Source organism: Symphodus melops (assembly GCF_947650265.1).
Source record: "Symphodus melops genome assembly, chromosome: 10".
NCBI lineage: Eukaryota > Metazoa > Chordata > Actinopteri > Labriformes > Labridae > Symphodus > Symphodus melops.
This window is the reverse complement of record NC_136700.1, coordinates 17307648-17328196: the sequence shown is the minus strand read 5'-3', so window position 1 is coordinate 17328196 and position 20549 is coordinate 17307648. Positions and strand designations below refer to the sequence as shown.

At 37.2% G+C, this 20549-nt stretch overlaps 2 protein-coding genes across 6 annotated transcripts; one reads left to right on the top strand and one right to left on the bottom strand.

Moving 5' to 3' along the window:
- Positions 1–35: 35 nt before the first annotated feature.
- Positions 36–5937, bottom strand: tp53i13 (tumor protein p53 inducible protein 13). 5 transcript variants are annotated; one of them, XM_079354694.1, is made up of 10 exons: positions 5826–5937; positions 4744–4873; positions 4524–4601; positions 4210–4248; positions 3897–3955; positions 3556–3634; positions 2965–3093; positions 2344–2544; positions 1209–2235; positions 36–950 (listed from the first exon to the last, which is right to left on the bottom strand). In XM_079354694.1, exons 1-10 carry the CDS (start codon positions 5861–5863, stop codon positions 844–846), a joined length of 1887 nt encoding a protein of 628 aa, XP_079210820.1. In that variant the 5' UTR covers positions 5864–5937; the 3' UTR covers positions 36–843. The 5 variants fall into 5 exon arrangements, with proteins under 5 accessions (XP_079210820.1, XP_079210821.1, XP_079210823.1 ...); XM_079354695.1 differs by having other exon boundaries at positions 36–947; XM_079354697.1 differs by lacking the exon at positions 5826–5937 and adding an exon at positions 4967–5613 and having other exon boundaries at positions 4744–4887.
- A 95-nt stretch (positions 5938–6032) lies between these two features.
- Positions 6033–17301, top strand: LOC306830917 (uncharacterized protein). The gene is given in 26 exon segments (XM_079354685.1): positions 6033–6235; positions 6694–6851; positions 7053–7154; positions 7827–7864; positions 7866–7947; positions 9200–9287; positions 9704–9756; positions 9847–9927; positions 10093–10179; positions 10273–10389; positions 10649–10738; positions 11086–11134; positions 11214–11275; positions 11364–11415; positions 11510–11625; positions 11981–12067; positions 12159–12248; positions 12417–12500; positions 12673–12768; positions 12936–13025; positions 13212–13286; positions 14444–14506; positions 14748–14846; positions 14985–15080; positions 15544–15642; positions 16610–17301. Coding segments are annotated over 26 exon segments (2439 nt in total). The 5' UTR covers positions 6033–6213; the 3' UTR covers positions 16973–17301.
- The last annotated feature ends 3248 nt before the right edge of the window (positions 17302–20549 follow it).

Sequence of the window (20549 nt, the reverse complement as noted above, 5' to 3'; positions counted from 1 at the left end):
AAGAAATCCCAACACCCATTGCAATAACTTCAATCTCCACACTGAAAAGCTGTCAAGGAATTTATTGTCATTGTAAACCCTTTTCTTCAGCCTGTTTAACTACCTCTCCAAATGCCACGAATTACATTCCTTCTGTTGAATGACAAAAAACTTTTGGCATGAGCATCTACAGAAAAGAGACAATATAGTTGAATTCTCATAACAAATGTATCTGGTCCAGAATAAAGAGGCAAGTGAATCTCTCTTGTAAGATATCAGAAAATGCATGTAAAAAAACAGATAATTGTATTCACTAGTACTTGTTCATACAAAAATGTCTTCAGTACAGATATACATCGTTATTCAATGACACATGCTGTTGGAGGTTGTTGTAAATTGTGCCTATATTAAAGACATCATCTCAACATCCAGTAACATTCCAGACAATGCCAGAAAGGGGCTCCCTCAAATACATTAAACAAAATACAAAAGTTTTTTAAAATCACAGAGGTGCCCTTGTGTTACACTTGTGTCAATTGCTCTTTAGTTACAGTAGATACCTAAAGAGCAAGACAGATATATGTTGTGTAAAGTGTATATTGTGATAAAACAATGTGTATGTGTAAGTTGTATTGTCACAATGTCAATAGACAGGAGAGCTTGCTGATGCTAATAGGGATCCACATAACCATACAAACAACATTACAGTGTTACTTAGAACAGCAACTTGTGGATTAACATCCTAACACTTTTTTTTTTTTCGGACAGTAGTTTTGGACGACTGCAAAAGTCCACTCTTTACTCCTCCCACTTGTTAAGAGACTTACTGTCTGCATTAACATTTTTGCAAAACGTTTCCTTTATCTATAGAAGTTCTTCTGAACTGGAGGAACTTGGCAGAAGAACACATTCCTGTCTCCTGCCCCTTTTCTTCCTCCTCTTTGCAATGTGTATCCTCCTGCGGATCACTTCTAGAGGAAACATACACAAACAGGCAATAACAAAATTATATATTAAATTATATCAGAATTCAAATTAAGTCACTTTCTATTATCAAACTATCTTCATGGTTTCTTGTGTGTTAAAAAGCAGAATCTCTAAAAACTGCTATTGGGTGCTAAAATTAAACCGGGAGAGCCTTAACACGAACAAAAAGTCACAGAATTGTAAGACGCTGAGAGGAACCAAACATGTATATATGGTGCCTGAAATATGTGAGATTCATCTACCTGCTACACTGTCATAGTCCTGCTTTGGGTCATGCCAGTAAAGACTAGGCGATGTCCTCCAATGACGGTACAGGCGTGTGTGAAGCACTGACAGGGTGAGGAGAATCAGGAGGAAGCCAAGTGCTGCTGCTGCCCACAGCGCCTCTCCAGTCCTGGGGGTCCTCGGCAACCCCTTATTTGCAACAGCAGTATTGGAGTTGGAAACAGAACCAAAGCCAGTCTTCTCATCTTTATGTTGTGAGTGTGTGTCCCTCTGTGTTTGCCACTGCTCCAACTCACTCTCTTTCAAATCTACTACATCAATAACCTTTATCAAACTTTCTGCTGTGTTGACTTTATCAGAGTGTTTCTCTTTGGAGGCATTGTAACCTTTCATAGCATGTTTAACAGAGTCTTTATCTCTTGGTTTGGTTGAGTCTGAACTTTCTGCTTCTGAGTTGATGACCAGGGATTCAGTCCTGGCAGACCTATGGTTCATACCATCAGCACGAAAATCAAACGTAGCCAAAGGTTTTGGGCTTCTAAGACTAATAACTTTATGACTGGTTTGTTGAACTGCTTTGTGCAGCCTGATTTTTTCAGAATCAGTTTTGAGTGCAGTTTCAGCTATACTTGACTTCAAAAGAATACTAGGCCTGCGTGTTATACTCTGATTTATATTTTGGATCTTAAGATATGAAGGAGCTTTGTTTAGACCAAGAGCATATGAGGGAGTCCTGTTCTCCGACTGTGAAATTGCTGATGATCCAAGTGTGCCATTGTTGTTATGGGCATCTTCTGTTATGTAGAGGGGAGTTCTGCTGGTTTGGTTGGGAAAAAAACGCAATTCTTTTGAAATTTTTTCTTCATTATTCTTATTCATATCATTTTTTTGATTCACTGTGACGCTAGCTCTGACGCGCCTGTATTTGCCTTTGTCTTTCAATAGCTTAAAACTTTTTTTCCTCCTGTGAGACTTGACCCCTGGTTCTCTCATTCCATTCTGCAGAGGGGAAATGGTCCGTTCACAGCATTGCCTCCGAGAACCCTATGAATTTATAAAAACAGCTACTAAGAGACATCAACAGGACTACTCAAATACATCAGCTGTTTTGCTCTTACTGCAATCAAAACACCATCAGTTAAATCAACAAACCTTCAGTTTTGCTGGATCTTCCTGAAGTCCTTGTATGTGTGTCTCAGTTGACAAGGTTAACAACAGGTTATAGTTCCTGTTTCTGCTTATGTCACCAAACTTGTTTCTTGTGGATGTTGTTGTCTCCAACCAATCACAGACATCTAAAGTGGCCATGGTTGACAGCTCCAAGGTGCGACCCCACATTACCAAGGCTAATGGCTAAACACAGCAGATAAGTTAAGCAAAAATAAAAGACATCCTCAAATTTATTATGCAAAACAAGAGAAAAAGGGACCCAAAATATATACACCAAGACATGTCGCAAGACATCTCAACTGCATACATAAAGAAAACATATTGTTGTAGTTGTTTATGAAATGTGCAGGTTTTTACCCCAACAATGCTAACAACCACTCTACAACAGTCATGTTTAGGTATTTATCGTACACAACAGACTGTTAAACTCTTACAGTTTGAATAACACTATCTTGCTTTGTCAACATCAAACAAGTCATTAACTTATTAACTGGTGTTGGGTCACATTTTAGTATTTCAATTAATTATCAAAGATATAGAGAATCTAAGGTCCCTTAAAACTTTAAAAAGAATGAAAACAGAGGAAGAAAGGTTTGGTCTCACTGTGTGCTTATTGAGCTGTTTGTGTGGTGTAATGATGTAGTCTGGAAGACAGGATCGAGCCAGGGCAGACAGAAGTAGACGCTCATGTAGAGGAGCACAGGGATGGTAAAGCAAAACAATAGATTCATGCTGTTAGAGACAATAAAGGCATAAACATATCATCATTTATTATCATTGCATCCATGCTCAACCAAAAGCCAAAACAAATGTAATGCATTTTTCAACTTCACATTTGGGCTTATTATAATTTAATATTGACGTGACGACTTTATATTTTTTATGGTAGGAGAAGTATAAAGGGTGTTGGTGTAAAAATAAAACAATCAACTTTTCTAAATTATGAGCGTTGAACAATTGTATATTTTGAAAAAGGGACCTAGCAACTAAAGTATGAGTAACCTTTATATCTCGCTTATACAGATGTGCGTGTAATACGGTCAATGATTATCTCAGTAGCTGATATTAAAACAAAAATGTAGTGACTCTTTGCAGATGCCCTGAACAAAAGTCAGTTCATTCACGTTTAATACTACGCACGTGTTAATTGTTTGTGTGAAAAGAAATGCTGACACAAAAACATGTCCAACTTACGTATAAGTTATTGAGCCAACGTTGAGGAGGACAATACAAGTATTCCCCACTTTCTGCTCTTACTGGTCTGAAAGCTCCACTACAACATGATACAGAGATGCAGACAAACCTGTTAATATCTCCAAAAGCCCTTGTATTTTGGACAGAAACATGGTACAACAAACGTTATCTCAAGACATTTTACAAAAAGAGATCATCTCGACCATACCCTTTGTTTTATCAAATATATTATTATTATTGTTATCAGTGTCTCTTTACTTGACTATATATATTATCTTTGATACAATACAGGAGTTCAGTCTCCAGAGCATATTTACAACAAGACTGCCTAAAAAACGTACCTGTTTGGAATGGTATGATTGTATGAAATAGATGAATCCATACAAATTTGTCTGGCTGGCTGCAATGGATAAAAATGTATGAAATGATAAGTTATCACCCATACCAGGGAAAACAAATGGACTTGATTCTGACTTAAATGAACATTTCAATAAAACAAAGACCTTTAGACATTTTTTTTAAAAGTGCAAGGCTTTAACATTTTAGTTGAATTTATATGTGAGTGTGGCCCCAATGTACTTTCGTGTAAGGAAATAAATAGGACATTCTTGTTAGAAAGTCAAAGTTTGTAAAAGGGCTTTGAAAAGTACTCACCTCAGGATCATACAATGTATCAATAAGGCTGGGAGGTCTCTGTAAGGGTAAAAACAGGTTTAACTAAAGGACAGAGAAACAAAGACAGTCCTCCCTATACATATATTATCTTTTTATTTTTCTTTAATTATTTTTTACATAATTTAAGCAACAGTCAGTTCCATTTTAACAGCATTAACACCAAAACAATTCCCCATCTTTTTAATAGCCTACCATCATGAGTATAGACTCTCCACGCCTGTTTCAACCACAGAGGCATTGATGATAATATGAAGATAATGTTAATTATGATGTGGTTTATTTGATACCTTTACCTGACTGGCCACTGGCCAAGAATACACTGGACAGTCCCAATGAACATCACCCGCAGGAAGATCCCTATCCAAATGCAACTATAGTAGACACACGCACGCGCGCACACAAACACACATGCACACACAAACACGCGAAATTAAGCGCTTAATGTCTGCAATGATTGAACTTTACTTAAATCGTTAACCATGGGGTTACATGCGACATATCCAAAAGTCCTACCTTTCCATTGTCACATTGTGGACCAAGGGACACAGAGACGCCACAGCTGACCGAACACACGACGAACAGCGTCATAGTCAGCGGTGGGGACATCGTCTGGTTCAACGTGGCGACACCTACTCTTCCAAATCTATCAAAACCAACCTATAGTTCGTTGTCATTACTTCACACAATCTGTAAACAGTCAATCCAAAGTTGCATGACGGAGGGTAGTTTTTCTTACCGCCTCTTGTAACGTGTCACTTGTAAGTTTGAGTAAAGCTAGTTCATCTACATGTCACAGTTTAATTCACCAGCTTGGCTCAGGTATTAAATGGAGTAATGGTAATACAACTTCGAATCACGGCTATCAAGTAATCAACAATATTGCAAGAATCATTTCCTTATTATTTTCAAAATACAGTTATTTAATGTTCTTGTATAGTTTTCCAGCTATCGTGTGGTGGTTACTTTTGATATGAAACATTCAGAGTTAAGGTGTAGCCTACAAAGTGTTTGTTGGTTTTGCTTTCGTGTAGTCTTTTTCGTGTAGCGTTTTACTTTGTTGATTCCAATTTGCGGAAGTACGCTGAGCCTCGCTAGTAGGCTGTTCAACTACGGAACCTTGAAGGGAACAAAATACAAAACTTTGAGATGAAAGCCCCGCTCACTCTCTACATCGGGGAAAAGGAGGGGAGGCAATACAACAACATTGATTACAACCTTTTTGTAAGTTAGAAGGATAAAGTACAGACCAAAGAAACACAGCACAACCTGTTCAAATGACATGATAAGCCTATCAGCTGCTGGAAACTAAGTGCAGCATAATTGATTTTCCCATCGATATGCATGACATCACATCAGCATGTATTTTCAGTAACATGGCACCCTTGCTTGCAAGAAAAATAAATGTGTCCCACTCTACACTACTCCACCCTATTCAGCCCTGTGACTCAGGTTTGTTTTCTTGTTTTCTAGTCTGTCCATTTAGCCTTTGCAATTATAACAATGTTTGCAATTCATTTACCCTTTAAGCACACCTTAACGAATTTCCACCCTGTATCGTTCTAGTGGACTCTATTCTGCAGTAAAACAGGCCATACCTGTTGGGACAGGTAAACAAGCCAAGCCCGCTTTGCATGTGACATAACTTTCTCGTAACCCTAGGTAAACGTCGTTGTCGCTTTCAAAATAAAACCGATTTTAATCAAATGAAACGAGCTACTAAGGCGTCTGTTGAGTTATCACAAAGAACAATCATTAAAAAAAATAGTGAAACCTAAACCTTTAAAAACTGCAGGCCTCGGATGTATTGTTAGTATCAATGTCTTATTTCAAAGTGGGTTTGATTTTGAAATGTTTGAAAGGAAATTATGGTTAAACACTTTCCCTTTTTCCACACCTTACAACTCCTCACCTCCGTAGGCTACACACCTGTATAGTGCATCGGTAGGTCTGTCAGAGAAGACGCTGGTCACTGGGCGGACAGATATGGAGCCCCCCCTCCCTCAAGGTTTGATGCCTTGTTTTTCTTTTGATTATGGAAATCTCGTAGGCTAATAGCTGTGTAATAGATGTTTACCATTAATTTATTATCACCATGTTTACTGAAAAAAAAAATCTCTAAAGCCACATTCTTGTTTGGGTGTGGCATATGCCTACTTCATATTTTTGCAATGATTTTGCCAAATCGATTATTTTGCAAAGAGCAGTAAAACAGCATGCAGATTGAACATATTTTGCATATTTGGTAATATATTTTCTACCGTTTAAACTTAGCTGAACGAAGTGGGAAATTGAGGAAGTGCCGACCTATCCCTTTGCTCGTAGTTAAAATGGTTGCATCATGAAAGGAGTATAAATATTGATAGTTTGCATATAGCCAAGCAACTCTGCTGAGTTGGGGGATTCCTCCGAATGATAATTTAAAAAACTGATCATATACAACCCTTTCATCCTTCGATTAAAAAGCCCCAGGTGTTGCAGGCTCTGCAGGTGTCCTGGGACCAGCAGCGGCGCATACTGGAGGTTTGCAGCCCCCTACTGAGCTCACAAAGCCTCTAGAACTCGGCATTGTGGAGGGAGACAAGAATAAAGCCGAAAATCCGACAGTAGCAGAAGATGGACAGGTGAGCAATAGAGACGTGTATAATCTGATTTAATTAGCGAAGGAGAAAGGTATTAATTCAACTCATTCCTCGTGAGAAATCTAAGTGTATTCTATTCTATTCTAATCTGTTCCGTTTATGTATTACAGTAGTTTCACTTTATTAGATTATACTCATTGTGAATATACAGTAGTTCACAGCCTTTTTTCTGTCTTTTTCCAGGAATTGTACTCATTAGACAGCTCTCTGTCCTCCTCGGACAGTGAGGATGAGGGGTTCAGCAATAAAAAAAAGAAGTTCAAGAAGAAGAAGAAGAAGAAGAAGGTATGTGTTTTTTTAAGCTATCCACTATTATTTATTTTTATTTAATTTTTTTGCCTTTTTGAGAAACTCTTATTTACATACATATTTAAGTCAAGTTACACTGGTGAAAACTGACAAGAATTAAATTTGGACAGGAGACAGTAACCTAACACAAGTGAGATTAAATCACTTTAAACAACAATCAGATGATCATCTGACTCTTATAGGGAGCACATGAAAAGTTGCTTTGCCATATTCATTAGTTTGTTATTTAAAAAAATATAGAAGTGCAAAGACTGCTGAATCTAGCACAGCAACTCAAACAGAAGAAGAAAGAAGTAGGAATTACATTTATTTGATTAGTTTGATTGATTGATTACATATCTCCATGCAGATCAACTGTTACCTTTGCCATGAGTGACTCAGCATAACTGGAATGGGTGTGTCTGTGTGTGTTGCTTTGGTTAAATAGTTTCTTGTCTCATAAGTGTTGCTGAGTGCTTGAGGTTGCCCCTCTCCTTTTGCCATCTACACCTCATTCTCAGCAACAAGAGGCAAAAACAAAGCCTCTCTCCAGTGTGTTTAATGCCTCATTTGGTTGGATTTCTCAAACACTTTACCCACCAAAGGCAGTTAGCGTATTTAATGTCTCCACAGAACTGAACAATAACTTCTCCTTTTTTTTCTCAACAGGACTCATCGTCATCATCATCTTCTTCTTCTTCTTCTTCTCTCGTCCTCGTCCTCGTCCTCGTCCTCGTCCTCGTCCTCGTCCTCCTCTTCCTCTAGTAGCTCTTCAGATAGTGACAGTGAAGTAAGTTTTGGGTTTTGGCATAAAGAAACCTGTTGTTCTACAGAACATGATTTCTGTAGTTGTACTGAAGAAATTAAGTAACTCATATCCTATCACGCAATAGCTGCATACTGAGATGTCCTCAAAAGTAAAAATGCATTTATCATTTTACAGGGCCTTACACATGGATAACGCAACTTGTTGAAATTCTTTCACGTGAAGACAATAATGCTTGTTAAGATGTGTTAATAATAGTGTGGCATGATGGTTTTATACATACTATAAAAATCTCTTCTGAGGCATTTCTAAGTTAAGTTATTGAACACAAGATCCTGATATAGCTCCTCAGACAATTAGAGAGTGAGAAAAGAAAAAAAATAAGAAATGCTAAAATTGAATGAAATACTAAGCTGTTGATATGTATTTTGGCATGTTGTGGAAAAATCAACCCTTTTTATTAGTCCTCCATGAATACAAAATCATCAAAAGTATCTCACATTTTGGTAAGTTTGAAGTGGCTGTAATCAAGAAATTGTGTGATGTGTACACAAAATCTGGAGACTCAAGACTGACTAAAGCTTGAAGTGGAAAAATTCTAAGAGCAAAACAAAAGAGTACATGTTTATGACACTGGAATGCCTTCCACCTTGTGCACTGGGTGTATCCGACCTGTGAGGTTAACACCTAATGACAATGTACAAAAAAACCCAATTGTTTTAACCACAGAAAACCATGACAATCGTGTGATTTTAGAAGCTTTATTTGAAATGGTGTGTTTGCATGCTTAAATGCATTTCTTAATTAGTAATACAACTGTAGGCACATCTTTTTTGTGTAGATTTGTTTACAATTCTTACAGTCTGATAGTTTCTCTAGTGTTAAGTGTGTTTAAATAATTTTTGTTTGTGCATCTTTGGTTTACTGGATAGAAATTTCTAAAAAGCGACGAGGAAGGTAGTAAAGCAGGTTTTACTTGCAGAAAAAAGCCTGCTTTGAATTTGAGTTAAAATTGCTGTTTTAAGGACTCCGCTTTGTAACATGAAAGGAGTGCTCAACCTGATGAGCTACCTGGAGATCCTGGAGGCAATCCAAAAAATGTTGAGTAATAAACTTAGTTGACAGCCACCCTGATGAATTAACTTTGTTTACTGTGGTCTATTAGCCAAATGTAACACCAATTTTTCAAATAAGCCTCACACATCAGCACACGTGCACATGGTATAAAACATTTATTAAACATAGTAGTTGTTCAATAAACAACATTCTCTTGCAGCATGACAAGAAGAAGAAAAGAGAGAAGAAGATGAAAAAGGACAAGAAGAAAGAGTATATCTGGGACAACGTTGTTATCTCCCAGTCTGGTATGTGACACACAGCTTCAGCATTTACAATAAATATCAGTTTCACAGTTTAGCAAAAAAGATTAAAGTTGATGTCATTTTACATCAAATATTTTATATATATATATATATATATATATATACACATACATAAAATATTTGATGTAAAATGACATCAACTTTAATATTTATGTATATATATATACATTTTCCTTTATACATTTATACATTTTCCTTTATGCTGATAAAGCAATGTTTTTAAACATAATTTGAGAAATTAAGCAAAAAATTACAATTGTCTTTTCCAAATTTGTACATCGGCAGCTGTAATGATAGGCAATCTGAACCAATTATTTGACTCAAGAAGCCTCTTTACACATTGCACTATTGCTGTTTTGATTGATCAAACACATTGTTTATTTTTGATTGTCTATTAGGTCCCGATGGCAATATGGATGAGCAGTCTGGAGAGATTCTAAAGTTGAGTCAGGTAAGAGAGGAATCTATCAAAGTACTTTTGTAAGCTTTTTTTTAACCTTTAACTCCTCAGTCTAGCATTTATCCCTGTTTCTTTCTGAAGGACTGTGGCTCATCAGATGATGATAATGACAAGAAAAAAGAAAAAAAGAAGAAGATGAAGAAGGACAAAAAGAAGAAAAAGGTATGTCATACGTTCTTGTGATAAATTACACGTAAACAACCTTATTAACATTTTGGACTTAAACATGCATTAGAAAATTTACTTAATTATTCATAGAACCAAAACATTTAAAAAAAATAAATCACACATTTTTCAAACTTCTGTTACTGTTTTCCCTTGTCCAAGGATTCTTCATCATCTGACAGTTCAGATTCTGAAAGTGGGAGTGAAAAGAAGAAGAAGAAAAAAAAAAAAAAGGGAAAGAAAAAGAAGGTGCATTTTATTATTTGTCTCAAGTGTTAAATGTCTGATCTGTGATTTCTACCACATTGTAAATACAAAAAAATGTTTGTCCATCTTTCATAGGACTCCAGCTCTTCTTCTTCAGATAGCTCCTCCTCTTCTGATAGTGAGGATGACAAAAAGAAGAAGAAGAAGAAGAAAAAAGACAAGAAAAAGAAAAAAAAGAAGGATAAAAAAAAGGTGAATAAATGTGGATGTTTTTTTCCAAAGAGGGCAGATGCTTCCAAATAAATAATCTTTAAAACATTTAAAGTATGCTCGTACTAATAGTTTAAAGAAAAACTGGGATGAGTTAGCAGTGTGTACATCCTCACACATTTAATTTAATATCTATTAGTGATTTATGTTCCGATCAATTCAAATGTTGGGATTTAATAGTAATGTTGCACATATTTAAGCATGAATGGGAAATTGATTCTTCATCTGTGAATTGAATTAGGATTCGAGCAGTTCATCCTCATCATCTGAAAGTGGTGATGAAAAGAAGAAAAAGAAAAAGGAGAAGAAGAAGAAGAAGAAAAAGGATAAGGTCATTCCCTTTTTTATAAAGCATAAACGTCATGTCTTATTGAGAGGTGGGTGGTGGTAAGGGCAGAAAAACATAGTTGTCACCTGAAACAACTCACCTAGCAAACTCACCTTCTCCTTATTCTTTCTACAACTCACATGTACAATAAAATAATCAATTTTATTGTGCATGTGTTTCCCTGCATTGTAATGAACTGCTCTGTTACTTAATTGCTGAGACATCTTTGTAATTACAGTATGTATAGCATTTTGTGTGTCAGTGTCTGCACACAGCTCAGATTTGTCATGGAAATCTGTATTTACAGCATTGTATTGATTATTGCTTCATGTTATTTCTGCTTTTCACAGGACAAGGCAAAGGATAAACCCAGCAGTACTAGTGCCTTGTCAACAGCTGGTGAGTCTCTCCACTTTTTGTCAACAAAATACAATCATAATCCATGAGATTAATGCTGTATTGTTGGTCTGTTTTACAGATGGTGAGATTGCAGGACTAAGTACTGATGGAGATAAAAAAGAAGATGAGGATGCGGATAAGGTGAAATATACTTACTCACTGTGTAGATGCCACAGATACAAGATACAAGCACATGCTAAGAAAGGGTTTTTTATCTTCGTAATGACAGGCCAAGAAGGAGCTAAAAGCAAAAGACAAGAAACTGTCCTCTACATTGGCTGGTACGTGTGTTGCCACATCTCTTAAACAACTTTAGCATCTATTGTAGGCTTGACATTTTTTTGAATTGTTGTTGGGATCTTTTTTCTTGTCCAGAAGAAAGATTGCAGACATTGCCTGATGCTGCTGAGGATGGGCACCTCAGTGATGATGAGGGAGAAGGAGGACAAGAGATGGGTAAAAAGAAGCAGAAGTTGAAAAAGAAGAAAAAGGTATTCAGAAAATGTACATTCTTGTCGAGAATCAATTCCTTCTTAATCTGTTAAAACAATATGAAACAAGTAGTTTATCATTTTTGCTTTCAATTATCATAACTGTGTAATAATGCAACATTTCCTAAATGGTTAAAAAAAACACTTCAATGGGATTCTAGTTCGCACAGCAATGATGAAAAAAAAGACAAGAAGAAGAAAAAGGTTTACAAAACTCATAGTATTTAAATTTGTTAGCCTGGCATCACAAAAGGAAAACATAAAAACAGCATTTTTGTATGAATTGCATTTATTTCGAAATAATAATTTTTGTGGATATCTATGATTGTTTTTTTATTATTATTATTATTTATAGGACCGCTCCAGCTCCTCTTCTTCATCCTCTGATAGCTCCTCATCAGACAGCGAAGATGACAAGAAGAAAAAGAAAAAAAAGGACAAGGTGCAGATCTCTGCATTACTCACGTTAAGTGCACTTTTCGTAGTTTTGCTTTTAGTTGGTATTATGTCTCAATCTCCCTGTTTCTCTAAAGGATTCCAGCTCTTCCTCCTCATCATCTGAAAGTGACGATGATAAGAAAAAAAAGAAGAAAAAGAAAAAGGACAAGAAGAAGAAGAAGAAGGTTCAATAAATCTGCACATGAATGACATTAATATTCCATTAAATAATTTTCAATGTTTCTGTTTTGGATTCTTCTTCTCCTACTCCTGCATTGTTTGTAGTTGTGCAGCTTTATGCCATTCTCAACCCTCCACCTCTTTGTTTTTTGTCTCCATATATAACTATACAGGATTCCAGCTCTTCCTCCTCATCATCTGAAAGTGATGATGATAAGAAAAAAAAGAAGAAAAAGAAGAAGGACAAGAAGAAGAAGGTTCAATAAATCTGCACATGAATGACATTAATTATTTCATTTGATAATTTCCAATGTTTCTGTTTTGGATTCTTCTTCTTCTCCTCCTCCTGCATTGTTTGTAGTTGTGCAGCTTTATGCCATTTTCACCCCTCCACCTCTTTGTTCTTTGTCTCCATATATAACTATACAGGATTCAAGCTCTTCCTCCTCATCATCTGAAAGTGATGATGATAAGAAAAAAAAGAAGAAAAAGGACAAGAAGAAGAAGAAGAAGAAGAAGAAGAAGGTTCAATAAATCTGCACATGAATGACATTAATATTTCATTAGATATTTTCAATATTTCTGTTTTGGATTCTTCTTCTCCACCTCCTGCATTGTTTGTAGTTGTGCAGCTTTATGCCATTCTCACCCTTCTGCCTCTTTGTTTTTTATCTCTATATATAACTATACAGGATTCCAGCTCTTCCTCCTCTGATTCCTCATCCTCTGAGGATGAAAAAAGGAATAAGAAAAAGAAGTCAAAGAAGAAAAAGAAGAAAAAGGTAAAGCACATTTGAGTATTTTAGTTTGGAAAAGCTATAAAGGTGTTATGGACTGAGATCATACTCCCCATTTTCAAAGACAGATGGCTAAAATAAAAACAATCCCTCTCCATTCAGTTTGCTATGTTTTAGTTAATTGGTGAAAATAAAGTATTAAGTTAACTAAAAACAAACTCATTTTTAAAGGCCAGTTCATCTGATGATAGCAACTCTTCTGGCTCAAGTTCATCCTCCTCTTCTTCTGAAAGTGATGATGACAAGGTGAGATCATGCAACCACATCAACAAAGTTAAAAGGGGTAATTCCTTATTACACTTATGGACAAAGACTTTTACTAAAAGTTTGGGTGTCTTAAACGTGTGCAAACTTGATAGCACCAGCAAAATGTGCTATCTGATCTACTCAAAGCGTGCAGTGAGGATTGTGTCTTTCATATGAGCAAAACAACACCTATTGTCCATTTAGTACGTTATCCTTAATGAATATACAATGTGAGGCGTTTCTGCCCAAGCGTGCAAATACTGGGAGGAGAAAATGCACCGAAGTTACACTAGTACACGCATTGTGATTTATCAAGCCAAGCAAAAAACTGCAGTGATTTTGAAAGTGTCTGTATTTAACACCTTTGAAAGGAACGTGCTAATCCAGGAGCCCAGTGTTACGCACAACAGGCTGTTATTGTAGGTTGGAAGAGACTCAATAAAAGAACGTATAAATATCTTTTTATCCCCACACGTGTTAACATGTTTAGAATGACCGAAAAATAAATGGCAATTTTTTGTTATAGTCAAAAAAGAGACACTATGATTAAACTAATATAACATTCACAGCCTCAGCATTCTAAAGAATTTCAACATTCATGTCATCCTATTTAGCTCTTTTAACTAATTTTATATTTTGAACTGGGCGGCGCAGCTCTCCAGTGCGCTCCTCTCCCTATGTCGCTCGTCTCCTCCCTCCCTCACCACTCCTTGTACCCCCTTCTTCGATACCCTTTTGCAAAGGCATTTAAGTTCGATCAGACACATCGCTGAGCAGCTGTCTGGTACTTAGCAATGGCCCAAATGGCATGCCTGAGCGTCCGTGCCAAAGATTGCAGCTCCTGTGCAATGTATAGCCCCGTTTCCACACAGCGATCACAGCTATTTGCTAACAGCTAACCCACTAATAAATTCAAGAAAGGAGAAAAACGCAACACAAACAAAACCAATGATGAAAGACATCAAGCCGTTTATCTACGTTGTCACTGGCATGTGACTCTTTATTACAAAACGCAATCAAGCTTTGTTTCAGAGAAGGCTATGTGCTGCAAGAAGAAATGCAAACGAATTAACTGGGTATTTAAACAGCAGAGTTGTGTTTGCCGCTGTCAAATGAGATCTTAGTAAATCAGGCTCTTAATTGTCTATTTTCTGTAGAAAAAGAAGAAAAAGAAAGATAAGAAGAAGAAGAAAAAGAAGGATAAGAAGAAGGAAAAAAAGGTAAAAACAAATTAATCAACTTGTATTCCAAGAATTTAGTTAATTATACAAAGTTAATAAATTTGGTTTTGGAGCAAAGAAAATTGGGGTTTTTTTTACAATGTAAATGTAAATGTCCAAATACATTGAACGTGACAAAATATTAAAAGGTCAATACATCTAAGAAGAGGGAAAAGACTGTGTGCTATACATTTTCAACTATTTAAAACAAAAGCAAATGTTGATCTTTTTGTCTGTTTAGGATTCTTCTTCTTCAGATTCATCCAGTGATGATGATAAGAAGAAGAAGAAGAAGAAGAAGAAGAAGAAGAAGAAAGGGAAAAAGAAAAACAAGAAGAAGGTTAATTAACACAACCTATTATTTAATATACAGTACTTCATGGTACTAAATCAAATTATTTTTTAATCGGTTATCTCTGGGGGTAACACAACAATGAAGTAATTAATTTACACAAGAAATACATTTACTTATATCCAGGACTCGGATTCTTCTAGTAGTGATGATGATAAGAAGAAGAAAACAAAGAAAGATAAGAAGAAGAAGAAAGACAAGAAAAAGAAGGACAAGAAGAAGGTAATTTAGAGTTTACTCAGGAAGAGCAAATGAATGCATGAAAGCTATATATATATATATATATATATATATATATATATATATATATATATATATATATATATATATATATATATATATATATATATATATATATATATATATAGCTCAGGGGTCACATGCACACACAGCTTCAATGCGGCCTTCAGGTCAATTCATTAATTAATGTTGAATTAATTAATGCATACAATTTTTGGAAACATGACAAAATCTGCCTCTAAATCCTGAAAATCACAAATATGTCCATAATAATATTTGATCACTGGTATTTTGAGTTAAATTTGAGACATGATTGACAGTAATCATTTTTCGTATCCTACAATTTGGCCCCCTGGAAGTGAGGATTAAAGTAATGTGGCCCTTGTTGTGACCAGAGTTGCCCATCCCTGCTAAAGATGATAGAGGGTTCTTTATCTTTATGCAGGACTCAAGCTCTAAGTCATCTCGTTCGTCTGATAGTTTCAGTGACAGCAACAATGAAAAGGACAAGGACAAGGACGAGGACAACAAGAAAAATAAAAAGGTACATTTTTTATATTATGGAAAAATCTGCAGACTACAAGCCATCTGAAGTGTAATTTAGTTGGCCTTTGCTTCTGTGTGTGGCCCAGACTTCAGGAGGACCAGAAAGTTCAACAAACAGGAATAAAAAAGATCATACATCTTTTCTCAATATTATGGTGTTAAAAAGACTATGGGGCATAAAGGGGATACTTTGTTCCTTTGTGAACTGATATTTCCCATCTAATTAAACAAAAGACATGACTGGTATTTACTTGGTAGGACAGGTTTCCCTTTCTTTTTCATTAAAAATAGCCAGAAGCTTTATCTAAGAAAAAGACAACCTATAACTTGATTTTAGACATGTGGTGCTACCACACCACAATTGTTTGTAAAGCCATTCCATCATTGACCTTTTTACTCACTTGATTTCAACGTTTATTTGATGTTGTGTCTGCAGAAACGAAATCCTTTTTTGTTGACACAGAATGTTTTCCTAGAATGGAGTAGATGTGACATTCCAGCCAATGAGTGTGCACGGGAGTTTAGGAGTGGAAACAATTCAGCAAATGGAGGCAACTCCAACGGAAATAGCTTCAAAGAAGAGAGAATGTTGTAATAGTGAGGCTAAAAGCCAAGTAAATAAAGCTTGTTCTATGATGAGGAACCTTGAGTTAGCTTTCAGGCAGTTAGCTTTGCCTGATTTCTGTTAAACAGGCTGGTGCCAAACACCAGTGTTTAGCTTGTGCTAGTGTGCGGTTGTTTGCAGTCTAAGTACAAGCATCAAGCACCCAGGAAGTGCACAGACCTTTGAAGTCAATGTGACATGGTCGCCCAACCTGCTATTGCAGCATCACATGATGCGATTAGGTCCAAAAAGACTTTCACATAAGCTATAAGGAAGTTTGTTTACAAGCTGCAAAGAAAAATATTCTGTCTCTACTTTTATGTATCCTTTATGTAGGATGTTAATGTTGGTTTAATTCCAGGACACCCCTGGTGATGATCAAAGTTGTGAGCCAAAAATGGAAATTCAAGGTTCAGATGGTGGGAAACTTTCAGCTGACAGTGGCAGCAGCTCTAAGCCTGGTAGTGCTTCAGTCGTCTCCTTTGTGTCCCTCCCTTCCAAACCCATGGTAAAGTTGGATCCTTTGAGCCCTTCAGAAGTTTCTAAAACCTCTGTGGCTAGTTCCTCGCTGAGTATTGGAGATAGGGCTGCCATCCGCAGACCTCCCAGCCCAATGGAGACGCTGATGGGGAGTCCAAGAAGGTTAGGAGATGGAGGCACCCACTCTACCACTCGCCTCACCTCTCATGACCTACTGAGAAGCCCCAGGCCTTACCAAAAATAAGTAACAAAATAATGTTACTTAATCACAATAAAAATAATTTCTCACATATCAATGGTGAATGCTGAGTGTGATGATGCTAAACAAAATCCAATTAATAAACATATATAATAATAATGATAACATCAACTTGAAAAATAAAAGGGAAATGTTAGTGTGCTTTATGGTGAGATACAGGTTACTGAGTAAAGATGCGTTGTGTCATTGGGAAAATTTTTAAGTAGAAGATGATAAATAAAAAATTCAGACAATTTTATATTTTGGCTGAAATGCCAATTTACAGTCAAATGTAATAGCTCAAGATGCTTTGTGGAATAAAACAGTTGTGATTATATTTGTTTCAACCTGTTTGTTTGAAGTAAAGCTTGTATTGTTATATTTGTATGTATATTATAATGATTCATTTACAGTATAATGGGCTAAAGTCCCTCGGAGCCCCGACAAAACTCATTATACTCTTGAAGCAGCTGTACCAGGGTGCGGAAAGTTGTGTACGAGTAAATGGTCGAGACTCTGAGTGGTTTCTCATAAACAGTGGGCTTAGGCAGGGCTGTGTCGCGGCTCCAGAACTTTTTAACTGCATCATCAACCATCTAATGGTAAGATTCTGCGAGGTACTCGGAAACTACATTCTCAAGGACCTTGAGAATGTAGTTCTACACCAACACCATCCTCTTCAGTGAAACTGCCAGCCAGGTCCGTGAAGTGCTCAGTGTGTTTGAGGAAGAGTCCAAAAAGCTATGCCTAAAGATAAGTTGATCCAAGACCGAGCTTATGCATATATGCAATGGACACAACCCACCGCCTTTTCTATTCGATGGCACCTCCGTCCATTTCGTCCCTACCTTCAAATACCTGGGCTCGACAGTGTCCAAAACCGGTGATCTTAAAATAGAGGATATTTTTATCTACATATATCTATGGAGACCATTGTGGCAACACCAGCACATATCCCAGGAAACAAAACTCTGGCAGCCAGGCTGGATGGCTTCGACACCCGAGCCCTCAGGAGACTCAAGGGTGTCGCGTGGTACCAGCATGTCACAAACCAGTCTCTAAGAGATCTCCCAAAACAACCTCTAGCTTCCCGCCTTGCAGCAATGAGACGAGTGCGTTGGTATGGCCACATCATTTACCACCAGCCTGTGGAACATCCAACTCATGCAATCCTGGCCTTTGACCCCCACCAAGCCGGATGGAGACGATCCAGGGGTGGCCCCCAGATCCGCTGGCTTGATGTGGTGGCCCAGGACCTTGCAGCCTGTAACACCACCCTGGCACAAGCACAACATTTTGCCCATGACAGACCTAGATGGAGAGACCTGGTTGCCTTGGTTGGTTCCACGCGCCACAATGTGCAAGAGTAGTAGTAGTATAATAGGCTGTTTTACCTTTCCATTTCTTCAAAGTAAGTACAGTCTGATCCTTGTACAGGGGGTATCTTAGAAGCAGAGGATTAAATATTGTGCTTATCCCTGGACAGATCATCCTAGAAATTATCATACAGATGTGAAAGTGTTTGTAATTACAAAATGTCTGACTGGATTCTATGTTTGACTTCTTACATCTTTTTTTAATTTTATAACAGCTTCTGAAAAAATGTGTTGTATAGAAACGTTGTCAACCACGGCTCCAAACTAAGATAAAAGTTTCTGTCCATTCCCTGCAGGGGGCTTTCCCAGGGGGCTTTATTCACGTAGCCTCCTAAGTACTAAGAGTAGCTGCCTTTAATACAACTGGTAGAAAAGTAGAGGTTGCTGATGCTAGACACGACAACCTGCAACTGGATTCTTAATTTCCTGACAGACAGCAGCAGACAGAGTGTGCAGCCATACCTCAAAAGCCATCACAGTGAGTACAGGCTCTCCTCAGGGCTGTGTCCTGAGCCCCCTGTTGTTCACCCAGCTAACTCATGACTGTTGTACTCAATTTGACAGTAACCACATGATCAAATTTGGTGATGACACAACAATAGTGGGACTTGTCAGGAACAACGACGAGTCACAATATAGAGATGAGGTGGGAAAACTGACATCATGGTGCAAACTTCACAATCTGGCCCTCAATGTAATAAGACCAAGGAAATGGTAATTGATTTCTTGAGGACTGAGGCCCAATCATATGCCCCTGATAATCGCTCGTGCAGTTGTAGGGTGAACATCAAGTTTCTGGGTGTGTACCTTGCAGACAACCTGCCCTTTTCTACTAACACCAAAGCAATAGTTAAAAAGGCTGTGGCTCCACCCCCTTCGGAGACTAAAGAGAGTCTCCCCATCTCAGCTCTTACCTCATTTTACAAGGGCACCACTGAATCCACCCTAACATTCTCACTCACTTCCTGGTTTGGTTATTGTAAAGCTGTCAAACAGTAGCAGCTCAACAGGATAGTGAAGACAGCCAGCAGAATTATTGCTGTTCCCCTCCACTTTCTGCTAGAAACTTACAATCAGTGCTGTGCTCTTAAGGCCTCCAACATCATCAAGGACTCCCACCATCCATCTCATAAACTGTATTACCTCCTTCCATCAGGCAAAAGGAATCGAAGCATTTCCACTAAATCAAGCAGAATGCTCAACAGTTTCTTTCCACAGGCTGTCAGGATAATTAACAAACTGCGCCCCCTTCCTCTGTCACACTATAACCAGTACCACTTGAGGGGGACATGTGCTGCACTCACACTTACTGCACTTTAGACTGGGAAATTCAATGACTGGGACTAACGGTATGCTGCCGATGTGGTTTTATTAACTGTGTTACTTCTATTGTAACTGTTTTATCTGCTTTTATCCTGTATCCATGTGTATATATGTTTCATGTTTATAGTATTGTTTTTAATGTTTGTCTTTTCCTTCTGTTACACTGTTTAGAAGGCTGGGAGAACAGCATTTCGTCTTTATGTATGTAGATACATGAGAAAAATGACAAATAAATGAATGTTGGATCTTGAATCTTGAATCTGGCTCCTATAGTGACAACATTCTAAGAACATTCTTAGATCAGGATGTTTTTTTATGTATTTCCACTAAAACTAAACATTTCCACATGTTAGCTCATTGTAAATATTCAAGTTATTCACAAAGTGTCTTAGCAATTAAAAGAGCTCCTAAAGTGTAAAACTGTTAGGAGTATAGTGAGTAGGATTTCTAACAGGCTTAAGAGTTTCTTAAGCTGAGGAGAGAGAAATGTTCTTCAAACACTACATGAAGTATATTTTTAATTCATGATTGGGCAGAACATACACAAATGATTTTTGCAGATATTTAAATCCATCACTGACTTTTTTTCAGTGCAAAGAGAGATATGCACGTTGTGGTTTACGTCACCTCCACAGGTGCATCCAATCACTAATTAAGACCCTTTACCTGCTGTACAAGTGGGTGTGAGATTTCAGAAATCTTGTGGCCAATATGCTTTTAAAGAACGACAAACAAATTATCACACATAATTTTATATTTTTTATAGTCACACAATCACACACTTCTCACTAAAATACAAGTTTCTGTCTCTTCCTTGCTCCGAGTCAGCCTACTCTGGTAAAGTTCCTAAATCACTTTTAAACTAAGCCTCCTTTCTATGATTT

Excerpts from the sequence above, each read along its gene's own strand:
- tp53i13 (XM_079354694.1), bottom strand. The coding sequence starts at position 5,863 with ATGCAAAGCGGGCTTGGCTTGTTTACCTGTCCCAACAG. Across the intron at positions 4,249-4,523 it reads CTTGGCCAGTGGCCAGTCAG|AGACCTCCCAGCCTTATTGA; the intron begins GTAAAGGTATCA and ends TTACCCTTACAG. Across the intron at positions 3,956-4,209 it reads ATACATTGTATGATCCTGAG|CCAGCCAGACAAATTTGTAT; the intron begins GTGAGTACTTTT and ends TATCCATTGCAG.